The 27594-nt window shown below is 43.7% G+C and overlaps 1 protein-coding gene across 1 annotated transcript in view; it reads right to left on the reverse strand.

Annotated features, from left to right (window-relative positions):
• The window catches only part of EIF3H (eukaryotic translation initiation factor 3 subunit H), a 327223-nt gene that overhangs the window by 20678 nt on the left and 278951 nt on the right, over positions 1 to 27594 (reverse strand). The window contains exons 4-5 of the mRNA XM_029591919.1: positions 21722 to 21821; positions 8420 to 8569 (exon numbers count right to left, since the gene is read on the reverse strand). Of these exons, the coding sequence (XP_029447779.1) occupies positions 8420 to 8569; positions 21722 to 21821 (250 nt within the window). The remainder of the gene's footprint in view (positions 1 to 8419; positions 8570 to 21721; positions 21822 to 27594) is intronic.

A 27594-nucleotide genomic window follows, 5' to 3' on the forward strand; every position in this document is an offset into this window, starting at 1 on the left:
TTAATTTTTACATTATATTGTTATCTTCTAGAAAGACCCCAGGGTGGCTTACATACAAGATACAAATATCAAATACTTCATAGCAATCCATCATAGCGAAATAGAGCCCTATATCCATTCCTTTCCTCACAAGGGGTAGAGACCAAAACTAAAACCTGCCTACATTCAGCACATCCCTACATTAATTATTATCCCCTTTTGGGACACTGATGTTTGCCCTTAGCTTTAGATGATTTAAATGGAGCAATCTTTCCTATGATGTTCAAATTCCTTCATAAAATAGGTTATTCAGGTGAGCTCCTGATCATTAGTTGGATGCATCCGTGGTTGCTATAATTTGAAATCTGTTGGAAAAAAATTATCATCTACTTTATGGGAAAATGGCTCTTGTTGCTTAGTTGTGAAAAAAAGGGAGTAACATGGACTGCTGCCACCATATGGCCCAACATCTTCAATAAGAGCCACTTAGGAACTGGTTTCCACTCTGAGTTAGGATTATTTGCTGAGGAAGGAATACTTCCCCTTGCATAGTATCCAGGAAGGCTCCTATGAATCTGCCTAGAACCCGGAAATTAGGTAGAATATAAATTGCTATAAAAGGGGTGGGCAACTCCGGTCTTTGAAAGCCACAAACAGGTCAGGTTTTCAGGATATCCACAATGGATATGGATGAGATAGATATGCATTCAATGGAGGCAGTGCATGCAAATCTATCTTGAGGACCGGAGGTGACCACCTTTGTGCTATAATAATAAAGTCTATGATGTAAGATAGATGAACTCTAGGAATGAGGAGGAACGCACTTTCAAAGCAAATGATTGGATATGAGCCAGTTGTCTAAATATGGAAACACATATTGTTCTCTTATATAGGCCAATACAGGCTCCGAGGGAACGCACTGTTAGTCTGCTCTTGGACGCGCGTTTTCCCTTACCCCTTATTCAGTAAGGGGCGGAAAACACGCGTCCAACCCGCGGCACCTAATAGCGCCCTCAACATGCAAATGCATGTTGATGGCCCGATTAGGTATTCCCCGCAATACAGAAAGTAAAATGTACATACAAGCCGCACATTTTACTTTAAGAAATTAGCGCCTACCCAAAGGTAGGCACTAGTTTCTGCCGGCACCGGGAAAGTGCACAGAAAAGCAGTAAAATCGCTATGATATTAAGTCTGAGGTCCCGAAGGGTAAAAAAAAGTAAAAAAAAAAAGAAAAAAAAATTTTAAATGGGCCGGCGGCTGTCGGGCCCAGATGCTCAATTTTGCTGGCGTCTGGTTTCCGAGCCCGTGGCTGTCATCGGGCTCGAGAACAGACGCTGGCAAAATTGAGCGTCGGCTGTCAAACCCGCTGACAGCAGCCGCTCTGGGCTAAAAGGAGGCGCTATGGACGCGCTAATGTCCCTAGCGCCTCCTTTTGCCTGTTTCTACTGCACCACCTCATTTGCATACTGTATCGCGCGCACCGGCGAGTGGCCGGTGCGCACGCTGGGAGAGCGCGTGTTCGTCCGCTCTCCCGCGTTTTTACTGAATCGGCCTGTTAGTGAGCAGCAGCTAGGCTTTTTGTTTAACACCCTTAGTACTGTAGAGAGCTTAAAAGGGAGAACACAATATTGGTAATAATTGTTGGCAATGGTGAACTATAGAAACTTCTAGTGAGCTTTGTGAATTGGGATTTGTGTATAAGCCATCTTTGAGATCTACACTGGCCAACCAGATGATTTCCAAGTGAGTGAGGATGGTTCCTAAAGAGTTTATCTGGAACTTTTCTTTCTTCAGATGTTTGTTGCGATCTCTTGAGGTCCATAATGGGATGTAGGCCGCTCATTTTCTTTGAGTGAGGAAGAACTTGGAGTGCAATCCTATATTCCTTTGTGGAACTGGACTGGCTCCATTTGCAGCAAGAAGGGCTGACAGTTTTTATTGGAGGAGATGGAGCTGATCTGCATTTGTGGAGTGACTTGGGAGATTATTTAGGTGAGAGGTTTTGAAATTCAAACAGTATTCCCATTGTCTGGCTTTTAAAACAAGACGCAGATCAAAGTCATTCTGTTATTGCAGACCTTAGTGGGCTGAAGGGTTGAAGCCTTCCCCCGCTAGATTCAAATGGAAAGCTTGATACCATTGTCAAAAATTAGTATTGGATTTGAACTGTTGGAAAGATTTGGGCTGTGCTCTGTCCCTAGCACGTGGCTTGTTCTTCCACTGCTGCTGTTGCAGGTGAGGCTTCTGAAAGGAGAAGGTTTGGTACCTTCTTGCTCAGTAGTACCTGTAGTGTTGAGGCTGACTTTTCTTGTATCTAGATGGCTGATCAGTTGTAGCTGATATCAATGTTAGGAAAGTGGAACAGCGATCTTTAATGAGATCCACATTTTCTTTTACTTTTTCCTCAATAAAAGATTTTTCCCTGTACAAGGAGCATTCACAAGTTTTTCGTGAATATATTCATGAAGAACTGAAGTCTGCAGCTATGCTAGCCTTCTGGCTCCAATGGTTATTGGTATGTCCTGGAAGACACATTATAAACTGACCTAATTAGGGGTTTCCCAAATTCTTCTGCCTCCTGAAATACAGGAGCAAAATAATCCATGAAGTCTGAAGGAAGCTGATAAGTCATGTTTTGTAACTCTTGCAAGGAGTTATACATGTACTGTACAATATATAGTTTATAAGCAACTATCCTATACATTAATATAGCTGACTGGAAAATGTCTTTGTCATGGTATCCTGGAGGGAGAAGTTGATTTCACTACTACTGAATCATATAGGTGTTGTACTTTTTGATGACTTGATTTGAGATCAAATTTTCTTGCTATTGGTAAGGTAGAAAACAGTCTCTGCACATCTTTGTTTGGAGTTCCTGCAATACTCTGTGAATTGGAAGGGCACCTACTTGCTTTGGGGCTGGATATATTTTAATACACCTTTAGTTCTTATTCATCTTGTAAAGTAAATGGAATTGATTTTACAGGTATCCAGAACATGACAACTTTAATACTGACCGGTAAAAGGTCATGAGAGCACATCACTCCTGTACTACATGTTTTACACTGACTCCAGGTCATAAGGAGGATAAAATATAAGTTGGCATGTTGATAAACAGAGCTTTTACAGTGAAATAATCTCTTGCATGAGCGTGGCATTGAAGATCTATAATCCTACTAGGGTTTTGCAATCCGCAAGTCATTTTCTCTTTGGTATATCACCATCACAGTGGTACATCTGGAGGATAGCCAGACAAGAACATTTGATGTGGCTAGCTCCATAGTGTGGAATTCCCTTTTAGATGAGTTAAGGAAAAATGAATGTGTGTAGACGTTTAACAAAAAATAAAAAAAAAACATTGTTTTTGTAGATGTTTGAGGCATAAAATTAGCTCAGATGGAGACCAATCTGAGACTCAATATGGAGTTAAAATAGCAAAGGGTTAATGTGTGGTCACTTGAAATGATGGATGTTCATTATTTTGTCCTTGAATATAGATAAACAATGCTCAAGGTTTTTATATATGGATAAAATAGTGAAAGGTCAATTTGCAGGCATCAGAGCAGGATGTTTGTTGATTTTGTTTTTTTATGCTTTTAATATGTACCTCTCCACCTTGAAAATTGGAATGTACGTGTAAGAAATCTTTTAAATAAATAAGCATAACATATCCTCTGGCAGAGAAGTATATCTGGGATGCTGTGGAGATGGGTTTGATGGAAGAACTGTAGACTCATCAGTGACCAAATGGTATGACAGAGTATATGACTGCGATTCTTCCTTAAATTAAACAATACTACAGGTCGTACTTCTGAGGTTGTCCTATCTTTAGAGAAAGGAGACCTCTGAGATTTAGATAGTGATTCAGTGTGCATGAATTGACGCCTGGACTGATATTGTGCCATTGACTCCAAAATAGAAGATATTTGTTCTAGCTAGGGTAGAAGAGGTGGTAAGCCTGGAATGTTAGTAAAACAGCTCTTGATGAAATCCAGCGACATTTTCCTCATGAAGGGGTAATGTTCTTGTTTGGCAGAGGAATTCCAGTAGAAGAACAGTCAGACTCTGAACTAGGATCAGCATAGAATGTATGTCTGGAGTTGACTCAGAATATTTGTCTGTTTGCTGCCAATATATGATTATCAGTGTTGGCACTGATGAGATGATGAGAATGCAGTACATTTACTTGACAATGTTGGAAGTAAAATTTCTGTGCCAAAATGTTATGGTGCTGAAGGTGTTCCCTTCTGCATCAATGTTCCAAAGTGGTTCAGTGCCATTTACAGGAAAATAAGTTCTTACCTGTTAATTTTCGTTCCTGTAGTACCACGGATCAGTCCAGACCATAGGTTAAGCCTTCTGTCCAGCAGATGGGGACAGACCAAAACTGAAAGGGTATCCTATATCAGGACAGAGCCTACCCTGCAGCCCTTCAATGTAACCATTGTCAAAGCAGCAAAAAAGTATAAAGTCAAGCAAGTAATAAACTAGCTATTAAAAGTGTAAAACGATCGAACAATTAAACAATTGAACAATTGGGTGAACTGTGTAACTAAGCGCTCTTGCATGACTACCCCTGCTCATCTTAAAAGATGCTTCCAGTGCCTTCAATGAGAATCCAAGAGAATCATGCAGAGTCATGCGGAGAAAAGGAAAGAAATTCGAGCGGATAGATCGAGGAAAACATGGGAGGGCGTCTGGACTGATCTGTGGTATTACAGGAACGAAAATTAACAGGTAAGAACTAAATTTCCTTTCCCTGTACGTACCCGGATCAGTCCAGACCATGGGATATACCAAAGCTTCCCTAAAGAGGGTGGGACCGAGACAGTCCCGCTCGAAGCATCTACCGACCAAAGAAACCAAAACCCATGCATCCGGGAAGAGAAAGGATCCAGTCGACCGCTAGGGTGCAGAGAGTTGGCGACTTGGCCCGCACGAGCCAATCATCCAGATAAGGATGAACCAGAACCCGTCTCTGTGGAGAGGTGCCCCCACACTACCACCATGACCTTGGTAAAAGCACATGGAGCAGTAGCAAGACCGAAGGGTAGAGCCCGGAACCGGAAGTGCTGGCCCAGGATGCTGAAGCGGAGATACTTCTGATGTACGCATTGAATCGGTATGTGGAGATAGGCCTCTGACAAGTCGAGGAAGGCTAGATATTCGCCTGGGTGAACCACCAATATCACCGCTCTCAGGGTTTCCATCTGGAAATGAGGAACCTTGAGGGCTCAGTTGACCCATTAGAGATCCAGAATGGGGCAGAAAGACTTGTCCTTCTTGGGGTACAACGAAGTAGATGGAATAGTGGCTGCCGCCTTGCTCCTCCACGGGCACCGGGATTAGAGCTCCGAGCTCCTGGAGTCTGGCGAGGGTCTGGCAGACAGCAGACTGCTTGAGGCGGTCGCAGGGAGATGCTAGATAGAGATCCGGGAGGTCCCGGGCAAACTAACGTGTAGCTGTGTTCTAGGACCTCGAGAACCTACTAATCCGATGTGATTTTGGCCCATCTCATTGGGGAGCGGACTTGGTGGCCGAATGTTGTGGGTTTCCATCTCGGAAGGCCCGACAACCGTGAAAGGAATGGGACCAGGACTGGTACCTGGAAGAGGTTCCCCTCGGGAAGGAACCTCGGGCTCTACTATTGTAATGGCGTTGGCCCCAGAAAATGGGTACGTGTCGGAAAAAAGACTCCGGCAGCTTATGGACCTTGTTCTCCCCCAAGGATTTAATAAGCTGTTCCAGGTCTTCCCCAAAGCAACTTACCCTTGAAAGGAAGTGTGCCCAGCTGCGCCTTGGAAGAAGAGTCCGCGGACCAATTGCGCAGCAGATAAGACGTCTGGCTGACACTGCGGAGACCATTGCCTTGGCTTGCACACGAAGCAAATGATAGAGGGCATCCGCTCCATACGCAATGGCGTACTCCAAGCGTTCAGCCTGCTCTGCCTCTGCAGACGGGAGATCCCGGGTGCTGAGCAATTGTTGGACCCACCTGAGACTTGCCCGCTGCAGAGACTTCTGCAGATAGTCGCCCGGATCCCAAGGCCAGGACCTTGAAGATCCGCATAAGATAAAATTCAAGTTGCGGTCCTGGAAATCCTTCAAGGCTGTGGCTCCTACCACAGGGTAAGCACTGATACGGAAGAATCCACCTTAGGAATCTAACATTTCCAGGCAATCCTCGGGGAGGGGATAGAGCTCGTCCATAGCTCTGCCTACCTGGAGACCCGTCTTGGAAGCTTCCCATTCCCTTAAGAGAAGTAGCTTGTGCCTGGGATGAAAAGGGAACGTGCGCGGAAGTGCCCTGAGCCCTGCCAGGGCCGGGTACCCATTATCTGGCATCGCGGCTGTCACCAAATCCTCCGGAGGGGCATCGATCCCAAGTTCCTGCAGTATAAAAGGAATGAGCGGCTCCAGTTCGTCACATTGGAACAAGTGAAGAACTCGGGGGTCATCTCCCTCCAGGGGAGGGGTCAGTCGAGGGGGATCCGACTCCGGGTCCTGGACTGGATCCGCGGGAGGCTGCGGTGGTTCCGGGGAAAGGAGAGTCCCCAGCACCATTCGAACCTGAACAGAGCCTTGCCCATCCAGGACAGTGGGATGCATTGGAGCGGGCATCCGAAGGATCTTGGAAGGAGGGCGGCTTAGTGGGGGTCAACCTCTTCCTGCAGGCTGGCCAGATAAGATTTGTGCATTAAAAGCACAAAAATCTAAAGAAAAAGTGGCCACGGGGTTTTTTTTTCTTTTCCGGGGGGGGGGGGGGGGGGGTGATAATGGGAAAACATCCTCCTCTCCTGCCTGCATTCCTGAATCGGCATCAGCACACACACCCAAAATGGCCACCGTTCCCGCGGTTTGAGGAGCCGGGAACGGCCTTGCCATGCGCCGGGGAGCACGTCCCCGGGTTGCAGTCTTCGGCGCTGACGAGGAGGGGCCCTCCCCACACGGCAAGCAGCTGGAACATCGCGTGAGAGCTGGAAGGCCGGCTCTCCGCAATTGAGACAGAAATGAGAACGTGGCATCAAGGCAGAGAGCCGCACGAGTGAGAGAAAAAAAAATCAGCTGAGCCGACAAGCCCCGGGGGAGAAGTGCAGGTGATCGAACCCTGCACTCTCCCGCGTCTGAAAGTACTGCCTTCAACTTTTATGACCTGAAAATTCCAATTTCTTAAATATTCCTGTATATCTTTATTTTTATTATTTTTTTTTTTTTTAATCAAACAGGGGAATTAAGCATCCCTGTCAGGGCACCCGAGGAATGAACGTCTCAGGGCAAGGCAGTGCGAGCAGGGGGAGTGACTGGACCACCAGTATCGCCCCAAACTACGCTGGTCACCGGGGAGAGGGCCTAGGCTGAAGGATTTTCAAGGGGCAAGCTCCCCTAGGCCCCCCAAGAGCGAGGGAGACAAAAACTGTCTCCCTAAATACAGAGTTCTTCATTTTTTTAAATTTCTTTTTAATTAATAATAGATTAAATACTTGCTTGAGCTTGACCTAAGGAAGAAGAAAGAACCCCACAGGGTAAGGGCAAGCTACTAAGGAAAGGAAACTGCAGGGTGAGCTGCCTGGCATCTGCTGGAGACAGACAAATACTGAAGGGCTGCATGGTAGGCTCTGTCCTGATATAGGATACTCTTTCAGTTTTGGTTTGTCTCCATCTGCTGGACAGGAGGCTCAACCCATGATCTGGATTGATCCGGGTACGTACAGGGAAACTATTTTTACTGGAGGGGGCATAGACCCTGCATGGAGATTTCTCCAAGTCCTGATGCTTAACATGAGAAGACTCTTGCCTTCTTGATTTTTGTGATGGTCCCTCAGCTGGCGATGATTTCCTTTTAGTTGATTCAGAGGCTTGAGAACGTAAGAATGTTTAATGTGTAGCCTCTAGATCTTCTGACCCTGGGGGAGATTCAGGCACAAGCAGCACAGTTTAATACATCATGCAACAGTCCCAAACAGCAAACAGTAGTTGTGATGGTGGAACATAGTCAATTTGGAGGAGCAATGGGGCATCTTGTAAAGTCTGGTTTGCTGTCCGCCATAGTGAAGAATACTGAAATGAGACCAAACTGAATTTTGTTAAGAAAATTTATAACCACCAAATATAAAAATATGTTTGGGAGACTTGCAGAAAAAAAAGCCATTTCGATTAAATTATGAAAAATTTCAATGAGCAGCTTGATAGAGGGTGAAAAAAATGTGCCCTTTTGTACAAAAAAGGACGGAGGAAACTCATGCAGTGGTGGTGGCTGTGTGGGAATGCCTGTGCATGCTCAGAAAACCATTTTGGGATTTCCGAGTTTAGAGAGCTTTTCCATCTTGGTGCCGGTCTAATGACCACTTACACTTGTGTGGCTATTGTTGTCCTTTATGTTTCTAGCTACTAACAAAAGTGTTTAAAATCAAGCAGCATTACACTGATGGTTACTTACCTGCTGGCCAGACTAAGCAGTTCATGTTTATCTGCCACAGTTGACTTCTTATCCAGCTCCCACAGTAAGACATTGATTAGGTGAGAATTCTTAATTACGATTGGCACTTCTTCAAACATGTGCTCAAAAGCAATGTTTGCTTTCTTTAATCTATGAAGTAAAAACATATATTTTAATTCATTGTTATAAAGAAACTAACAATTTGATTACTACCCTTAACAGAAGGCATGGGGGTAACCTGCACGGAGCGACAATTACTACCCTTAAAAGAACACACAGGGTAACTTGCATATAAGAACATGCCATGCTGGGTCAGACCAAGGGTCCATCAAGCCCAGCATCCTGTTTCCAACAGTGGCCAATCCAGGCTACAAGTACCTGGCAATTACCCAAACAAACACTGGCCACCCTCCAGTGTTCAGGTACAATGGATGATTTTAATGACAGGTTACAAATTTTAACTAATAGATCTGACATTTCATTTTTGTGTTCTTTCACAACTATGGAAGTAGGCCAGATTGACAAATTAAAGAGTATCAAATTACTTGGACCGGTTGCAATGCATCCCAAGGTTCTAAAATTTCAGATCTATTAGTTAAAATTTGGAAACTATCAATAAAATCATTCATTGTACCTGAAGACTGGAGGGTGGCCAATGTAACCCCAATATTTAAAAAGGGCTCCAAGGCCGATCTGGGAAACTATAGACAAGTGAACCTGACTTCAGTGCCGGGAAAAATAGAATTCTAAAATTCAAAATCACAGAAAATATTGAAAGACGTGGTTTAATGGAACAGAGTCAGCATGGATTTACCTAAGGGAAGGCTTGCCTCACAAATCTGCTTCATTTTTTGAAGGGGTTAATAAATATGTGGATAAAGGTGAACCGGTGGATGTAGTGTACATGGATTTTCAGAAGGCGTTTGACAAAGTCCCTCATGAGAGGCTTCTAAGAAAACTAAAAAGTCATGGGATAGGAGGTGATGTCCTTTCATGGATTACAAACTGATTAAAAGACAAAAAAGAGAGTAGGATTAAATGGTCAATTTTCTCAGTGGAAAAGGGTACAGTGCAGTGCCTCAAGGATCTGTACTTAGACTGGTGCTTTTCAATATATTTATAAATTATCTGGAAAGGAATATGAAGAGTGAGGTTATCAAATTTGCAGATGATACAAAATTATTCAGAGTAGTTAAATCAGAAGCGGATTGTGATAAATTGCAGGAGGACCTTGCGAGACTGGAAGATTGGGCATCCAAATGGCAGATGACATTTAATGTGGACAAGTGCAAGGTGTTGCATATAGGGAAAAATAACCCATGCTATAGTTACATGGTGTTAGATTCCATATTAGGAGTTACCACCCAGGATAAGGATCTAGGCAGCATAGTGGTTAATACTTTGAAATCATCGGCTATGTGCTGCAGCAGTCAAAAAAGCAAACAATGTTAGGAATTATTAGGAAGGGAATGATGAATTAAACAGAAAATGTCAATGCCTCTGTCGCTCCATTGTGAAACCACACCTTGAGTACTGTGTGCAATTCTGGTCGCTGCATCTCAAAAAAGATATAGTTGCACTGCAGAAGGTACAGAGAAGGGTGACCAAAATGATAAAAGGGGATGGAACAGCTCCCCTATGAGGAAAGGCTAAAGAGGTTAGGGCTGTTGAGCTTGGAGAAGAGACAGCTGAGGGGGGATATGATAGAGGTCTTTAAGATCATGAGAGGTCTAGAACGGGTAGATTTGAATTGGTTATTTACTCTTTTGGATAATAAAAAATCTAGGGGGCACTCCATGAAGTTAGTATGTAGCACATTTAAAAATAATTGAAGAAAATTCTTTTTCACTCAACACACAATAAAGCTCTGGAATTTGTTGCCAGAGTATGTGGTTAATGCAGTTAGTGCAGCTGGGTTTAAAAAAGGTTTGGATAGATTCATTGACTGCTATTGTTCGGGTTGACATGAGAAATAGCCACTGCTATTGCTGGCAGCGGAGGCATGGGATCTACTTAGTGTTAGAAACAGGATGCTAGGCTTGATGGATCTTTTGTCTGATCCAGTATGGCAATTTCTTATGTTCTTAAGTTACCTGCCCAAAAAAGGGTTTTATCCATTCTGTATATCCGAAAGACAGGACTTTCATAAGGTGTAAGTGTTTGGGAACATTGCACAATGGTCAAAGCTCCATTCTAGCTTTTCCAAAGTAATTGTTTTCCTTTGCTAAGTGAATTCTGAAACGTGCACACTAAATGTTTTATGCTTAGCCACCTGATTTTCTAGCTCTTTCAGGAAAACCACAGCAGTCTCTATGGGAAATGATAAACTTCAATATACAAAAACAGAAACGACAAACTTAAAGAAAAAAAGTATTCACTCACTGGTGGTTAGAGAAAAGCCCAGGTCAATTTAACATTGCAAAAACAACAATATTTCAATTGTAAGATATCACAGTGTCACCATAACCACATCATTTTCAGCATACCGATACATTATTTTTCTCCCAATGTTTCTAATCTTGTATTTGGCTTGGGCTCTTGTACAGCAAAGCTGCAATATGATTATGCCAGTTAAGACACACTGGAGACTCAAACATCAATGACTGTTTCAAAACTGGACAAACAATATAGCTCTCAAGATACTGAACAGGGACATGATTAATGTTTCAAAGTGAACAGAAACAATTCACAGTTTTCTGTGTTTTCACTGCTGTTTTACAGTTCTAACCTGTGACATAATCGGAGACAGCAGATAAGGAACAATTAACCCATCTACTCTGCCTCCTTGTCTTCTTCTCTTAAACCAACACCAGCTACAAAGCCCATGTCTTATCTACCCTCTCACCCCTGTTCCTACCACTATCCCCTATATCTATATTACCACCTATGCTGGCAGTCTATTTCAGATGTCGCCATTTTCCTTTTTGGTTCTTACAAATCCTCCTGTATAATTCAACGCCCAGGCTCCTTTTGTGTCTTACCATGAAGCATTCTAATAAACCAGCCACCAAAACTATTGTCTGAAACTTCCTGCCACCACATGCTCATTGATAACACAGTAAATGACAGCAGATAAAGACCAAAATGATCCATCCAGTTTGCCCAGCAATGTTTTTAGGTTTCTAACTGTGCTTTATGCAGGATACCCCTGTTTAGGGCTGTAACCACTGCTTCATGCAGGCCAACCCCATGCCATCTATTTAGGGTTGTAGCTGATACTCTTGTGCAGGTTATCCCATGCAGAAATGTTACTCCAAGAGTTTCTACAGGTTACCCTGTTTCTTTATTTCCATCCTCTGGCTATTTGGGATCCTCTGTTTATCCTATGCCCTTCTGAATTCTGTTACCATTTTTCTCTTCATCACTTCTTCCAGGAGGCGCACTCCATGAATTCACCACCCTTTTGTAGAAATATTTTCTGATATTGTTTGAGCCTACTCCTTGGAGATTCATATCATGACCCCTAGTTCCACAGCTTACTTTCCATCAGAAAAGGTTTGATTCTTGTGCATTAATATCCTACAGGAACTTAAAAGTCTGTATCATATCCCCATCTCTACTCTAAAGCATGTCTCTTTTGGTCAGACCTCACACAATTCTGGTTGCCTCTCTGGATTGCTGCTATCCTATCCCTATCTTTTTTGAGATGTGATCTCCAACTCCAAATGAGAACTCAATGACCTTTTTCCTGCAGGTCAGTATTCTCAGAGTGAGTTCTATTTACCAGTACCTGCTGTCCTCTATCAGTCAAACAATTTCTAATCCATTCCACCACCACTCCAGGCTGCTCATTTTAATCATGAGCTTCTTATGTGGGTCTGTATCAAAAGTTTAGCTGAAATCCAGGTGAATCATACCAAGTGCTCATCCTTAATATAATTCTCTATTGACCCAATCAAACAAAAATCAATCAGAATAGTTTGACAGGACTTTCCTCTGGTAAAACCATGTGGCCTCGGATTCCTCTAACCCACTGGATTGTAGACAGTTCAGTGTTCTTTACTTCAGCAAGTTCTACATTAATTTTCATACCATCGAGGTAAAGCTAACTGGCCTGTAGTTTCTAGCCTCCTCTCTACTTCCACTTTTATGAAGTGAGACCACAATCCCTCTTCTCCAGTCTTGCATTATTATTCCAGTCTCCAAAGATTACTTGTACAGGCCTTTCAGTGAACCTGGCAGCACCTCTGAGCTCCCTTAGTATCCTGGGATGTATTTCATCAGGCCCCCATGGCTTTATCCACTTTCAGCTTTGATAGTTCCACCATAACCATCTGGACTTTTGTCAATTAGCAGTGGTCCTTCTCCAAGGTCTTCTTTAGTGAACACTGAACTGAACTATTTTTTTTTCTTCATCTTGTCTCCTTTCAATCTTACAATACCACATCTAACATTCCTCCTTTCTCTGACATATCTTAAGAATGTTTTATCACCTCACTTTACCTCTCTAGCAATACATTCATCTACTTTGCTATCTGGACTGCTTTACTTGTCTCTTTAGGCTTCACCAAATATTCTTCCCTGCTGATAGGGTTATAACTAGAGGACGTCTATATTCAGACAGTCCAGATAACCACACTATTGAATATAGTCAGCTATCTCAAAGTTAACTGGCTAACTTTAGGACTTTTTTTGGCTCAAACAGATTTAGCCAGCTAAGTTACTCAGCTAACTCTGAATATCAGAGCTAGCCTGCTAACATAGCCAGCTAACAACTCCTTCCAGTTATACCGCAGAAAACCCTCAATTTAGCCAGTTAAACTCTAGTCAGCTATATTATTAGTCATCTAAGTGCCCAAATATTCATTTAGGATGAAAGAAAAGAAATAGATGCCTGTAGTCTTAAAACAATCCTTTATTGCAGTGGAGACACAAGGGTAGCCCGACTCTGGCCGAGTTTCGCCGTTTCAAAACGGCTGCCTCAGGGGCTTACAATAATCTTCTTGAATTCATTAGTTATATATCGACTAAGAATATAATGTGATCATATAAAGAGCTGTATGATCTCTTATGTTGCGTCTTGAAGCATTCGCGATAGCAGAACTCCACTAGCAAAGGCAAACATGATGTCAAGACGCAACATAAGAGATCATACAGCTCTTTATATGATCACATTATATTCTTAGTCGATATATAACTAATGAATTCAAGAAGATTATTGTAAGCCCCTGAGGCAGCCGTTTTGAAACGGCGAAACTCGGCCAGAGTCGGGCTACCCTTGTGTCTCCACTGCAATAAAGGATTGTTTTAAGACTACAGGCATCTATTTCTTTTCTTTCATCCTGACGGCTATTATAGATCGCCTTCCTTCGTGCTTTTTGGGTCCTTCCCAAATATTCATTTAGCCAGCTAACTCCAGAGATAGCTGGCTAAATGCCTTTGAATATGGACTTCTTGGATTCTACAGGTACCCAGGCCTTCTTGGAAGCTTAATGCAGTCACACTGCTGCTGTTTGTACTGTAATCATGGCTCCTCTGTGCAAGATACCCCAGCCTTTTTGGAAACTTGATCCAGCTAGCTTGCTCTACACTGCCTATTGGCTTGAATTGTCCCCCTTTGGTCCTGTAAATTTATATATGTCTGAACAAGTATTCAAGCTCTCTCCCTCATTTCATCTATCTTTTACACTGTACCTGACCTTATCAATGTGCTTTGTCTGCCCCAAGTGTGTTTTAATTCCATTATGGTTTTGGATGGGACTATCTCTACTTATAGGCTGTTCCAGATATCCACTGCCCTCTTAGTAAACTAAAGTAATATTTTCTGTTTCCTATGACCCTTCTTCCCTGCACTTTCAGATCATGACCCCTTGTACTTGAATCTTCTTCCTAAGGAATTTTCCTCTTTCCTGTACATTACCATATCCTGTCAAATATGTTAATATCATTAGCCTATCCCCTTATCCTTTAATTTTTCCAGCAAGTACATTTAGAGGTTTAAGCTTTTCTTTGCAGAATTTGTATTGTAGGCAATGTACCATTTTAGTAGTTTTTTTTCTGAACCACTTGCATCCTCTTAATGTTCTTTCAAAGGTATGGCCTACAAAACTGAACACAATATTCAATGTAGGTGTCTCACTAGTAATCTATATAAAAGAGTAATCTCTCTGTTTTTTCCTTCATGATTCCTTTACTTGAGAAATTGAGCATACTGTTATCTTTTGAAGCTGCTTTACTAGATTAACTGGCGGTTATGGACAAAGCACAGAGATTTTGCAAATAAGGACTGCACAATATATTCCACATCTACAATGCTTTCAATTTTGGGCTTTTTAAAAAATAATTTTTTGATCAGAAGTTTCCCTCTGAATCAAACCCAGTCTGACACATGGCAATTTATAAGAACATAAGAAATTGCCATGCTGGGTCAGACCAAGGGCCCATCAAGCCCAGCATCCTGTTTCCAACAGAAGCCAAACCAGGCCACAAGAACCTGGCAAGTACACAAACACCAAGAAGATCCCATGCTACTGATGCAATTAATAGCAGTGGCTATTCCCTAAGTAAACTTGATTAATGGAGAAATTACTTACCTGATAATTTCGTTTTCCTTAGTGTAGACAGATGACTAAGGACCAATGGGTATAGTGTACTCCTGATAGCAGTTGGAGATGGATCAGATTTCAATCTGATGTCAGCCCTAGTACATATACCCCTGCAGGAAGTGCAGCTCTTCAGTATTCTCCTCGAAAAGCATTGTGGATATACGTGTGACTGGCTAAATTGAATGACTTAAATAACTTCATAACCTGAATAACTTGATTAACTTATAACTCTGTTAACTTGGCTAATTTGAACTGGTTGAATTGGCTAAAGCTGGAGACCGCCAGTGCCCCTACCCAGTTAACGTCGACACCCGGTAGGATGGGTGTCCTAGAGGAAGGAAAGCATGGCTTACCCTTGAATCACTCGCTCCCGGGGATGTCCCCCGAGAATTCCATGAGTAACGGCAGCTGTGGTTGGGATGCTGAGTCCATCTGTCTACACTAAGGAAAACAAAATTATCAGGTAAGTAATTTCTCCATTTCCTAGCGTGTAGCAGATGGACTCAGGACCAATGGGATGTATAAAAGCTACTCCCGAACCGGGTGGGAGGCTGCCCGTGACCCACTTAGTACTGCCCTTGCGAATGCTATGTTCTCCCGAGCCTGAACATCCAGGTGGTAAAACCTGGAGAAGGTGTGGATGGAGGACCATGTGGCCACCCTGCAGATCTCGGCGGTTTCCGCCCAGGACACTGCCTGGGCTCTTGTAGAAAGGGCCTTGACTTGTAGAGGCGGCGGCTTGCCTGCTTCTACGTAGGCCGCCTTGATGACTTCTTTGATTCAGCGGGCTATGGTTGCTCGCAAGGCCGCTTCCCCTTGCCTCTTCCCGCTGTGAAGGACGAATAGATGGTCCGTTTTTCGTACGGGATCAGACATTTCCAGGTATCTGGATAGGAGTCTGCCGATGTTGAGGTGGCGTAGACTTCGAGCCTCTTCCGAATTCTTATGCTCATCTGGCGATGGTAGCGAGATGGTTTGGTTGAGATTGAAGTTAGACACCACTTTGGGGAGGAACGACTGAACTGTGCGTAACTGGATGGTTCCCGGGATGAGTCTGAGGAACGGCTCCTGGCAGGACAGTGCTTGTAGCTCGGATATACGACGGGCTGAACAAACTGCCAGCAGGAAGACTGTCTTCAATGTTAATAGTCGAAGAGATAGGCCACAGAGAGGTCTGAAGGAGGCTCCTGCTAAGAAATCTAGGACCAGGTTGAGGTTCCAAAGAGGTACTGGCCACTTTAGGGGTGGTCGGATGTGCTTGACTCCTTTCAGGAAGCGGGAAACATCCGGGTGAGAAGCTATGCTGTCGCTCTTGCTCTCGGTTCCTTAGCATGACAATGCGGCCACCTGTACCTTGATGGAGTTGAGGGACAATCCCTTCTGTAGGCTGTTCTGTAGGAATTCCAAGATCGCAGGAATTTTTGACTGAGCGTGGTATGATGTCGTGGTCCTTGCACCAGGCTTCGAATATTCTCCAAATCCTTATGTATGTTAGAGATGTGGAGAACTTGCGTGCTCGGAGTAGGGTGTCAATTACAGCCCCTGAGTATCTGCTCTTCCTCAGGCGAGCCCTCTCAATGGCCAGACCGTAAGAGAGAATCGAGCTGGATCCTCGTGGAGGATTGGCCTTTGTTGGAGCAGGTCTCTGTGTGGAGGCAGTGGCAGGGGGGGTCCCTGTCAGTAGTCTTCGCATGTCTGTGTACCACAGTCTTCTTGGCCAGTCTGGGGCCACCAGAAGTACTGGTCCCCTGTGTTGTTCTATCTTGTGAATGATTGCTCCCAATAGTGGTCACGGCGGGAAGGCGTATAGCAGAGTCTCCTGTGGCCAGGTCTGTACCAGGGTATCGATTCCCTGGGACTGAGGTTCCCGCCTGCAGCTGAAGAAACTGGGCACTTGGGCGTTGGACCGGTTTGCCAGATGGTCCATGGTTGGTGTTCTCCAATGGTTCACTATCAGTTGGAACGCTGCGGTCAATAGCTTCCATTCCCCTGGGTCTAGACTTTCACTGCTGAGGTAACCCGCCGTGATGTCTTTCCAGGCGATGTGGACGGCTGAGATCTCCTGGAGATTCACTTCTGCCCATGACATTAGGGGGGTCTATTTCCAGAGACACCTGTTGGCTTCTGGTTCCTCCCTGACTGTTGATTAGACCACTGTTGTGGCGTTGTCCGACTTTACTCTGACCGCTTTGTCTCAGAGTCTGTGACTGAACCGTAGGCAGGCTAGTCTGACTGCCCGGGCTTCTAGGCGATTGATGTTCCATCCCGACTCTTCTGTGTTCCACTGCCCTTGGGCGGTTAGCTCTTTGCAGTGTGCTCCCCATCCTCGTAAGCTGGCATCTGTGGTGAACAGTATCCAGGTCGGTGAGGATAGTCTTGTTCCCTGGCTCAGGTGGCCATCTTGTAGCCACCATCGTGGTTGGGTCCAAACTCTGCCCGGGAGCTGTAGACGTACGGTGTAGTTCTGGGACAGTGGATTCCATCGGGATAGAAGTGAGGGCTGTAGTGGCCTCATGTGAGCTCGAGCTCATAGCACTACTTCCAGTGTGGATGCTATGAGACCAAGGACTTGCAGGTAATCCCATGCTGTGGGGCGAGGTGCGCTCAGCAGGGTTTGCAACTGGTTCATCAGTTTTGATCTCCTTGTCGGTGTCAGGACGACCTTGTCGTGTTTGGTGTCGAATCGGACTCCTAAGTATTCTAGAGACTGCGAGGGCTGCAGACAGATTTTGTTTGCATTGACCAACCATCCGAGGCTCTCCAGTAGAGTTTTTACTCTGTTGGTTGCCTGGTGACTTTCCTCTGGGAATTTCGCCCTGATCAGCCAACTGTCTAGGTAAGGGTGCACGAGGATTCCTTCTTTCCTCAGGGTTGCCGCCACCACCACTATGATCTTGGTGAACGTCCGGGGTGCTGTGGCTAACCCGAAGGGTAGTGCCCGGAACTGGTAGTGACGGTCCAGGATTTTGAAGCGTAGGAAGCGCTGATGTTCTTGATGGATCGGAATGTGTAAGTAGGCTTCCGACAGATCTAGGGATGTGAGAAATTCTCCCAGTTGTATTGCCCCTATTACCGAGTGGAGGGTTTCCATGCGGAAGCGTGGGGTCTTCAGGTGACTGTTGACCGACTTGAGGTCCAGGATGGGCCTGAACGTTCCCTCTTTCTTGGGGACGATAAAATAAATGGAATAATGCCCAGTATTTATTTGTTGTGGAGGCACTGGGGTTATGGCCTCTAGGGCTAGAAATCTGGTTAGTGTAGCTTCCACTGCCACCCTCTTCGAGGGGTCGTGGCAGGGGGATTCCACTTGTCCGGAGGGGTTCGGAGGAAATCCAGGTAGTACCCCTCTCGAATGATGGTTAGGACCCACTTGTCCGAAGTTATCACGAACCATCTTTGGTAGAATAGGGCAAGTCTGCCCCCTATGGCTTCTTCCTTTGGACGGGTCGGTTGATTCTCATTGTGGGGTGCAGCTGGGGCCTGGTCCCGAGCTGGTTCCCCTTTTGTTGTGCTTGTTCCGAAAGGACTGGTTCTTGCCTGTAGGACGAGGCGCTTGATAAAAGTTTCTGTATGGGTTGAAGTGCTGTGAACCTCTGCCCCTGGAAGATCGGGGGAAGGGTCGCTGGTTTCTCTTATTCCTGTCCTCTGGTAGCCGCAGCAGCGGGGACTCGCCCCATTTGTTAGCCAGTTTCTCTAGTTCGCTCCCGAACAGGAGGGATCCCTTGAAGGGCATTCTTGTGAGTCTCATTTTGGAAGACGCGTCAGCCGACCAGCTTTGGAACCAGAGTTGTCTCCTGGCTGCCACAGCTGATGACACTCCTCTAGCTGCGGTGTGCACCAGGTCGGAGGCAGCATCCACGAGGAATGATACTGCTGGTTCCCATGGCCTCCCCAGGAGTGTTGCTCCTTGTCTGTGATAGGCAGGCATGGGTCCCCACTGCACAGCAGGCCGTTATCTGTAGGGACATAGCGGTGACGTCAAAGGACTGTTTGAGGATGGATTCCAAATGTCTGTCTTGAGCATCTTTGAGCGCTACACCTCCCTCCACTGGGACAGTAGTGCGCTTCGAGACCACGCAGACCATGGCATCCACTTTTGGGCATGTCAGAAGGTCTTTTGGCCGCCGGGTCCAGAGGGTACATGGCTGCCAGAGCCTGTCCCCTTTTGAATGTAGACTCTGGGGCAACCCATTCCAGGTCAATTAGCTGTTGGACGGCTTGTAACAGAGGGAAATGGCAGGAGGTCTGACGGAGTCCCTCTAGCAGGGGATTCGTCTTAGGTTCCCCTGAGGTACTTGTGCCCGGGATAGCAAGCTCCTTCAGGCTGTGGGTGACCAGGTCTGGAAGCTCATCCTTGTTGAAGAAGCGCCTCATGGTCCGGTGAGGCTCTGTCCCCGGAGGGAGTTCCCCCTCCTCCAGGGGCTCTGATTCCTCTTCCGAGTTGTCCGTGTCCCCGTAGGTGGGGCTTCTGGGTGGAGGATTCACTTCTCTGGGCCTAGAGGGGCTGGGGGTGTAAGGGTCCTCTGGTGGAGGCTGTGGTCGTGTTATCGGAGACTCCGTCTGCATGTGAACGAAGGTGTGCAGGCCTTTGAAGAATTCCACCCAGGAGATGGATGCTGGGTCTAAGCTAGGAGGCGCTGTGTCCCTGGGGGGTCCTGTTTGAAGGGGTGTCCCGCTGGGGTTCACTAGGTCCGGGGTACTTATTAAGTAGCTAGAACCTGGACCCGGCTGGGGCTGGATCCCCCAGGGCCTCCTCGCACTGGATACACAGGGCTTTGGCCTCTTCGTATTGTGCGGCTCTGATGTGGCATGCTGGGCAGATGTCCTGAGCCTTGAGCTCCTTTTCCGTGGTGCCATGGGTATAGTCGTGTAAAATCTGTTATGCGCCCCAGTGCGTCGGAGATGTGCGCGTAGATTGGGTGTGCACTCAGGATGTGCGCACTAGTGTGCGCACAAATCACAGTTATGCGCCCGGCACAGTGAGCACGTGTTACGCGCATATCTTGTGCGCACAGTACTTGAGCGTGCGACGTTGTGCGTACAAGGAATTCGTGCGCACGGCTCGCCACTATGCGCACGGATCAAAGTGGCGAACTGGGCGGCGAGCAGATCAAAATGGTGTCGGTGACCACGTGGACAATATGACAACCCTGGTTAGATCCAGGGCTAGACCCTTGGATCTAACCAGGGTCTAGCCCTGCTAGGGCGGATCAACCCGGTGGCACTGGTCCCGGCCAGCGACCTGTGCGACTCCTCGAGCTTCGGAGACCGGAGTCTTATTTCTACCTTACCTTGTCTCGGCGCTTCCCAGTTTCATTCCGGGCGGTCTCCGGCTGTGGGGGGGAGAGGGCATACCTTCACTGCCGCGCTCAAGGTTGCACCCGCTGCCTCTCAGCTGCACCCGAAATCGGGGGCTAGGTCCCCGCCGAGGGTCGGCCGCCGGACCGAGGCTTACCTCCGAGGGATCGCGGAAATCACCTCGGGAATTCTCAATTGGGGGAGGGACCAGAGGGTGCCATCGCAGGAGAGCGGGGCTCATCCGTAGAGGTAGGATTTCTTCTTATTTTGGGTTTTTCTCCGGTGAATTTACTCTTAACGTTGTGAGAGCGTGCAGGTAGTCCCTAACTGCTATGGAGACGGAAAATACTGAAGAGCTGCACTTCCTGCAGGGGTATATGTACTAGAGCTGACGTCAGATTGAAATCTGATCCGTCTCCAACTGCTATCAGGAGTACACTATACCCACTGGTCCTGAGTCCATCTGCTACACGCTAGGAAATAGCAGTTAATGGAGTTCTCCTCCAAGAACTTATCCAAACAATATTGTTGCAGAGTTGTGTCACTTTTGTACATAGTATCATAATAAATGATAGGAGACCAACTGGCACATCCAATCTGCCCTGTTTTGCTGTACAGTGTTAAAGATATATCCCAATTGCACTAGTAGAAATGAGATAATTCCATATCCAAGTCACTCTTTGTTGTCTTTTAAGTTCTGTAGCATCCTGAGTAGATGAGGATAGAATTTTCCAATACTTAATTAAATATTCAGCAGTCCTCCTCCATTCCAAATGACTTGCCACTAAGCTCTGGAATAATCTAAGCTACCAAAACTAGTGAAGCTTTTGCTTGAACATTTAACTGCTTAAATCCAGAACCTTTTTGCTATCACATTCTGAGTACGTGAGGGAAGGTGAGTGAGAACATGTACAGAAAAGGATAAGGGCAGAAATGTATGAAGATACTGTCCTCTCCCCAAATCAACAACTTACATGACTTTGCTATATTGCTCTGCAGCTGGAGCCAAGACCTGACAACCACAGAAAGTTCAATTTTACTATGCTCTTTGCCACTTGATGTAATTTAACCACCATGCCATTTAGACAGCAATATTCTTGGAATTAATCATTGCCATCATTTACATGAACATTGTAAAATAAAGATTATATATTCTTTCCTCATTTGACCAATAACTACCACTAGATAAGGAAAATCAGATAAGTGACATCACTGAAGCTCTTGTATATGGTCTGCATCCTCCACCAGTAAGTTAAAATGCACTCATTTAGTAGGCTCAAAATAAATATCATGGTTATTCCCTCAACTCTGACACCTGTCCCCTTAGATTGCTGCATTACCTACTGCTGTCTCACCTTTGACCCTTGAAATATTAAGCTTGCTTGTTCAATTCCATTTACTCTATCCTCATACAAAAATGCAACTGTTGAGCAGAAAGTTTCACATTTTATAAACCTACCCTTCTGCAGAGAAATCTTTCTCTTTGCAAATTTCCATCAGTTTTGGAGTCAGTCTATATGCCTTTAGTGAAAGGGACCCTTGTGCAGTCTTTATAGGATCTAAAAAAGAAGAGAAAATGACGTTAGACATGTATTAAGAATTTACATATACTGTAGGCAACTCTCAAATTTATACAATATTAGAGACTATGGTACATTGCACAGCCAAAAGTTCAGCAGCTAAGCAGAGGATGTGAGAAAAGTTACAATTGTCCAAATCCATACACAGTAAGAAAATCCTTTTATTTAAAAAAAAAAAAAAAGGCAATAAAATGACTAAGCTTGGAGACTACAAGTGCTGGGAAGCCCCCCCTCTGGTACTGGATGATACTTTCAGTTACTCTGAACAAGATTTTCAATCTCTGTTCACTGAAGCTCCTCTGACTCTGCTTCGATGGAAGTTAATTTAATATCTTGTCTGCTATAGTTATGCTGCAAAAAATGCACTACCCACACAAAACTTCATGCTGCAACTTTGATCAAATATTGTAGAATGTGCCAAATTTCTTGAGGTCTCTACATATGGAAGGAATTGGAATAGCATTTAGAAAATTCACCCAATGGAATCAAGTTCTCAACAAGTGCTCATTTGACTTGATTCTGATTATGGAAACTACAAAATAGGTACCATCTTCTCTACAGGATCAGGTCACTATTCAATTGGATCTTAAAAACAAATTGCCTATCGATTTGTTTACTTCACAGTTGGCCCGCTTCAAACTTAATCTGGAGAAATTCCGTTAAGATTTCAAAGATCTCAAGGCTCTTAAATTCAAGAAATTCCAAAGGAACAAAGCAGACTACACCAAAAGTCAAGTTTACCTATGGATGCCTCGTGATTGTCAACCATGCAAAAAACGTACAGCCAACAAATCCTCCGGGGACAAATGTTCTCCTGGGCAATCCTCTTTGCCTACTTGTAGAATCTCAGCCACTTTTCTTTAGACCATCGCTGGGATCGATGTTCACAGAGGCACCCACAGTCACGCAGATGCTCTCAACCTGCAAGCCCCTTTGATTACAACATGTCACCTGGTATCAGCAACATCAGACTTTGAAAGACCCTTGAATATGACTTCTGCTTTTCTCTTGTAAATTTGACTTCTCGCCATTTGACAGCTGTAGGTCTTGCTCTTTTAGAACAAGGATTGTTCTTGTATTATTAATTTATCATAATCCTTCTGAGACTCTGCTTCATCTCCACTTTCTTTATTTTGCGCTCTCAAAATTAAGCTGTTTATTTCCACCAACCCATGTACTACAAAATTTGTCTGTCGTTTTATGTAAATTTTATCGGGCACTACCTGACCTTGTAGACTTTATGACCTTTGAGAAAGTGGTTCTTTTTTATCTCTGTCTGAATCATACAATCATCACCTTTTTGTAATTTATTAAGACAGGTTCAATACCGCTTATCCATATTACTATCTGATCCTTCTGTTATTATTAAAATGGCAGATAAAGGCAACAACACTATGATCCTTGACTGGGCTAATTATGAAGTTAGTATTTGTTTGCCATAGTTAGGAATTGTAAGAGTTTTAAAAAAGATCTAAAAACCTGGATGTTTACCAAAGGCTACCAACTCACCCAATGACTCTAAATCACCACTCCCCTCAAATTGACACCAACAAAAATGCTGAACCAATGTAAGAAAATAACATAACAATGAACTGAAACATGTATAATCTATCCTATAAACTAAGTTTATAAAACAATACCTATGTAAAATTATAATTTCTATGTTAACAACCATCTGATAAACGTTTTGTAACTCTGTTAAACATCGAAACTTTGTAAACCGTTGTGATGGCGAAACCGAACGACGGCATATAAAACGCGACAAATAATACATAAATAATAAATAATAACTTTGAGCTAATTTGTGAGTTAATATAAGTTAATATTTGTAAGTATTAGAACTGAGTTTGCAAAGGTCACTTACTTGATCTAAAAAGGTGAAAATACTGGTTCTGGGCAACTAGTCACTGGTGTTTGATATGAAAAGATATTAAAGGGAAGTGTAATTAGAAATAGGAAAGGAGATTAGTTTAGAAGAGCAATTGTTAATCTCCTTGCAGTGTGAATTTCTCAGAGGAGATAGTCTTTTCAAGTACTTTGAAGTAATTGCCTTAGAAGCACAGATATACAGGAAAGCAAAAATTGGCTCAGTCCAGATAAAGTGCTGACTGCAGAAACTTCATTTGCTGATGGTAAATTGGACTTGCTGGGAAAGAACACTTAAAATGTTTTAAAAAAAATTCTTAAAAAAGGGTAAAACTATTACTGGCTGGGTTTATTGTATGTTAGTTTTAACGCTAGTATTTGTTTGCAAGTGTTAAGTATTGTATGTGTTTAAAAACAGGACTCGGGGTTAATTTTGAAAGCTTGTATAAGTTAGCATTTATTTGCCACTTTTAGGAATTGTGAGAGTTTAGAAATAAGCTTTGAGCTAATTTTGTGAGTTAGGATTTGTTTTTAAGTAGAGATGTGCATTCGTCTAATTTGTCAGCGCCTGAAAATATTAGTGCGCACTATGGTTAGTATGCACTAACGGGAAATTACCCTGCAGGTAATTTCGTTTTTTCCCACAGATTGGGTTTTATTTTTCGTGGTTCCCGAATTTCATGTTAGTGCGCAGAAAAAACTAAGTTACCCATGGGGCACCCAAACCGAACCACGAACCGAAAATCCCCAAAAATGAAACAGCTCTATTTTTAAGTATTAGAATTGTGGGTTTGCAACAGTCACTTACTTGATCTGAAAAGGTGAAAATACTGATTCCTGGACAATTTGTCACTAGTTTGATTCCCACCCAAAATCTTTTTTCTTATATAGATGCCCTTCAGAGTTAGGAGGAAAATCTTCAAAACAGGAGTCAATTAGTGATTTTGAATGATATACAATTAACATCAATTTTAGTAATTAATTAATTTTAGTCTTCTTGTTGATCATTCACAAACTAACATAAGTTACCTAGTTATCAACTTATAAATCTTATATTTTAAAATCACCAAATAATTTAAAACACCTTAAATTGAGAGATATACCTATTTCATAATAAGCTTTAGCAACTTAATAAAATTAAGATGCAAACAGAAGTCTAGCAGTGAGTTGTGATATATCAGTCTTTTGCCAATTGTATGATTATTTACCTGTTGGTGAGGTGTTATATGTGTGCACCCAGTGCAAAGAGCTCCTGGCTCTCAAAGAACAAATCCGATCTCTGGAGGTCAGAGAAGTAGACCTGGAGGAGCCAAGGCAGACAGAGAGATAGATAAAGGAGACTTTGAGGGACATAGTAGAGTGGTCTCAACTCCAGTCAAGCAGCTTTTGTGCTACTTTGGAGAAGCAAGGTCTTCTGGCAGTAGTCTATCACTTTGGTGAGGCAAGAAGTGATCCTGTAGCTAAGATCTGCCTTCCAGGTGATGCCTTATGCTTTTGCACCGAAGCTGTGTGCCCAGGAGGAAAGGGTTAGGCTGAACATTACAGTGGGTGATTTGATCATTAAAGATATATATAGTTGGGCAAAAGAACTGCTTGATAACTTGCCTGCCTGGTGCAAAGTTAGCAGACCTCACATGCCACCCAGATAATATTTTAGAGAGTGCTGGGGAGGAGCCAATTGTGCTAAACGTGGATATCAATGACATAGGAAGGTGCAGGAGGGAAGTTCTGGAAGCTAAATTTAGGCTCATAGGTAGGAAACAAATACAAAACCTCCACAGCTGCATTTTCAGAAATATTTTCCATTTCACACGCACTGACCAAAAAGGGAGCCTGAGCTCTAGAGTCTCAATGTGTGGATGATATGATGGTGCAGGGAAGAGGATTTCAGATTTGTTAGGAACTGGGGAAAGCTTTGGTGAAGAAGGAACCTATTCTGACAGGATGAGCTCCTCCTTAACCAGAATGGAACCAGGCCGCTGTGGCTAACCTTTAAAAAGGAGATAGAGGAACTTTCAAACTAGATGATGGGGGAAGTGAACAGTTGCTCAAAAGTGCATAGTTCGGAATGATGCATCTTCGGATGATAATAAAATAGTGAAGTTAGGATATCCTGATAGAGAAGTTGCAATAAATGCTAGAGTAACCCAGACAGATATAATGTATTTGAATTCAGTAGATGTAGTGTACTGGGATTTTCAGAAGGCCCTTGACAAAGACCTCATGACAGGCTTCTAAGAAAACTAAAAAGTGATGGGATAGGAGGTGATGTCCTTTCGTGGATTACAAACTGGTTAAAAGGACAGACACAGAGTAGGATTAAATGGTCAATTTTCTCAGTGGAAAAAGGTAAACGGTGGCGTGCCTCAGGAATCGTACTTGGACCAGTACTTTTCAATATATTTATAAATGATTTGGAAAGGGATATGAAAGTGAGGTAATCAAATTTGCAGATGATATAAAATTATTCAGAGTAGTTAAATCACAAGCAAATTACGATAAAATTGCAGGAGAACCATGCGAGGACTGGAAGACAGGACATCCAAATGGCAGATGAAATATATGTGAAACAAGTACAAGGTGATGGCATATAGGGAAAAATAACTAGGCTTTAGCTACAACGATTGTAGCTCAGTGTGCTGCGGCAGTCAAAAGCAAACAATGTTAGGAATTATTAAGAAGGGAATGGTGAATAAAACGGAAAGTGTTATAATGCCTCTGTACTGCTCCATGATGAGATCGCACCTTGAGTCCTGTGTACAATTCTGTTCGCTGTATCTCAAAAAAGATATAGTTGTACTGGAGAAGGTACAGAGAAGGGTGACCAAAATGATAAAGGGATGGATCAGCTCCTCTATGATGAAAGGCTAAATAGGTTTTGGGCTATTCAGCCTAGAGAAGAGATGGTTGAGGGGGGCTATGATAGAGGTCTATAAAATCATGAGAGGTCTAGAATAGGTAAATGTGAATCTGTTATTTACTTTCAGATAATAGAAGGACTAGGGGACACTCCATGAAGTTAGCAAGAAGCACATTTATAACTAACCGGAAAGAATTTTTTTTTACTCAAGGCACAATTAGGCTCTGGTAATTGTTGCCAGAGGATGTGGTTAGGGCAATTAGTGTGTTTAAAAAAAGGTTTAGATAAATTCCTGGAGAAACCCATTAACTGCTATTAATCAAGCTGACTTAAAGAATAGCTACTGCTATTACTGGCATTAGTAGCATAGGACCTACTTAATGTTTGGGTACTGGCCAGGTACTTGTAACCTGGACTGGCCACTTTTGGAAACAGAATGCTCTACTTGGACACTCAGTCTGATCCGGTAAGGCAACTTATGTTCGTACTGAGGCACTCTCAAGTCAAGTAGTCTACTCTCCATGGTGGGGCCTGGGTTGCCAAAAAAACCCCCAACTTCTTGATGTAACTCTCAGCTATGGGACTCACCACAGGTCATGGCTAATTCAGCTCTGCTTATCGACAGAAAACGGTGTGTTCCAATAAAAAAAAAAAAAAAAAAAAAGGTTGAGAACCACTGATCTAGACAATGCATTAAAACAGAAAGGTATCATCTGAAATTACAGGAAGTACAAGGTGCTACTCATACACCTGAAAGGTAGGATTTTTAAAAGTTTCTTAAAAGTCTTAAAATCCTCTGTCTTATGAATGGCCAGATTTTTTAACAAATCAAGGTAAATACTCTGGGGGCCAGTATGGCCCCCAATATTGCCTGATTTTGTGTGTCAGCATTTGAATCTCTGTTCTGCTTTTTGTTTTTTCATCCTCATATAGCTGCAATACATTGATGATGTTCTTATCTGGATGGGAACCAATATCCAGTTTTTTGTCTTTTTGGATTGGCTAAATTCTTGTGACTCTAACCTC

This window comes from Rhinatrema bivittatum, chromosome 2 (assembly GCF_901001135.1).
Source record: "Rhinatrema bivittatum chromosome 2, aRhiBiv1.1, whole genome shotgun sequence".
Classification (NCBI taxonomy): Eukaryota; Metazoa; Chordata; class Amphibia; order Gymnophiona; family Rhinatrematidae; genus Rhinatrema; species Rhinatrema bivittatum.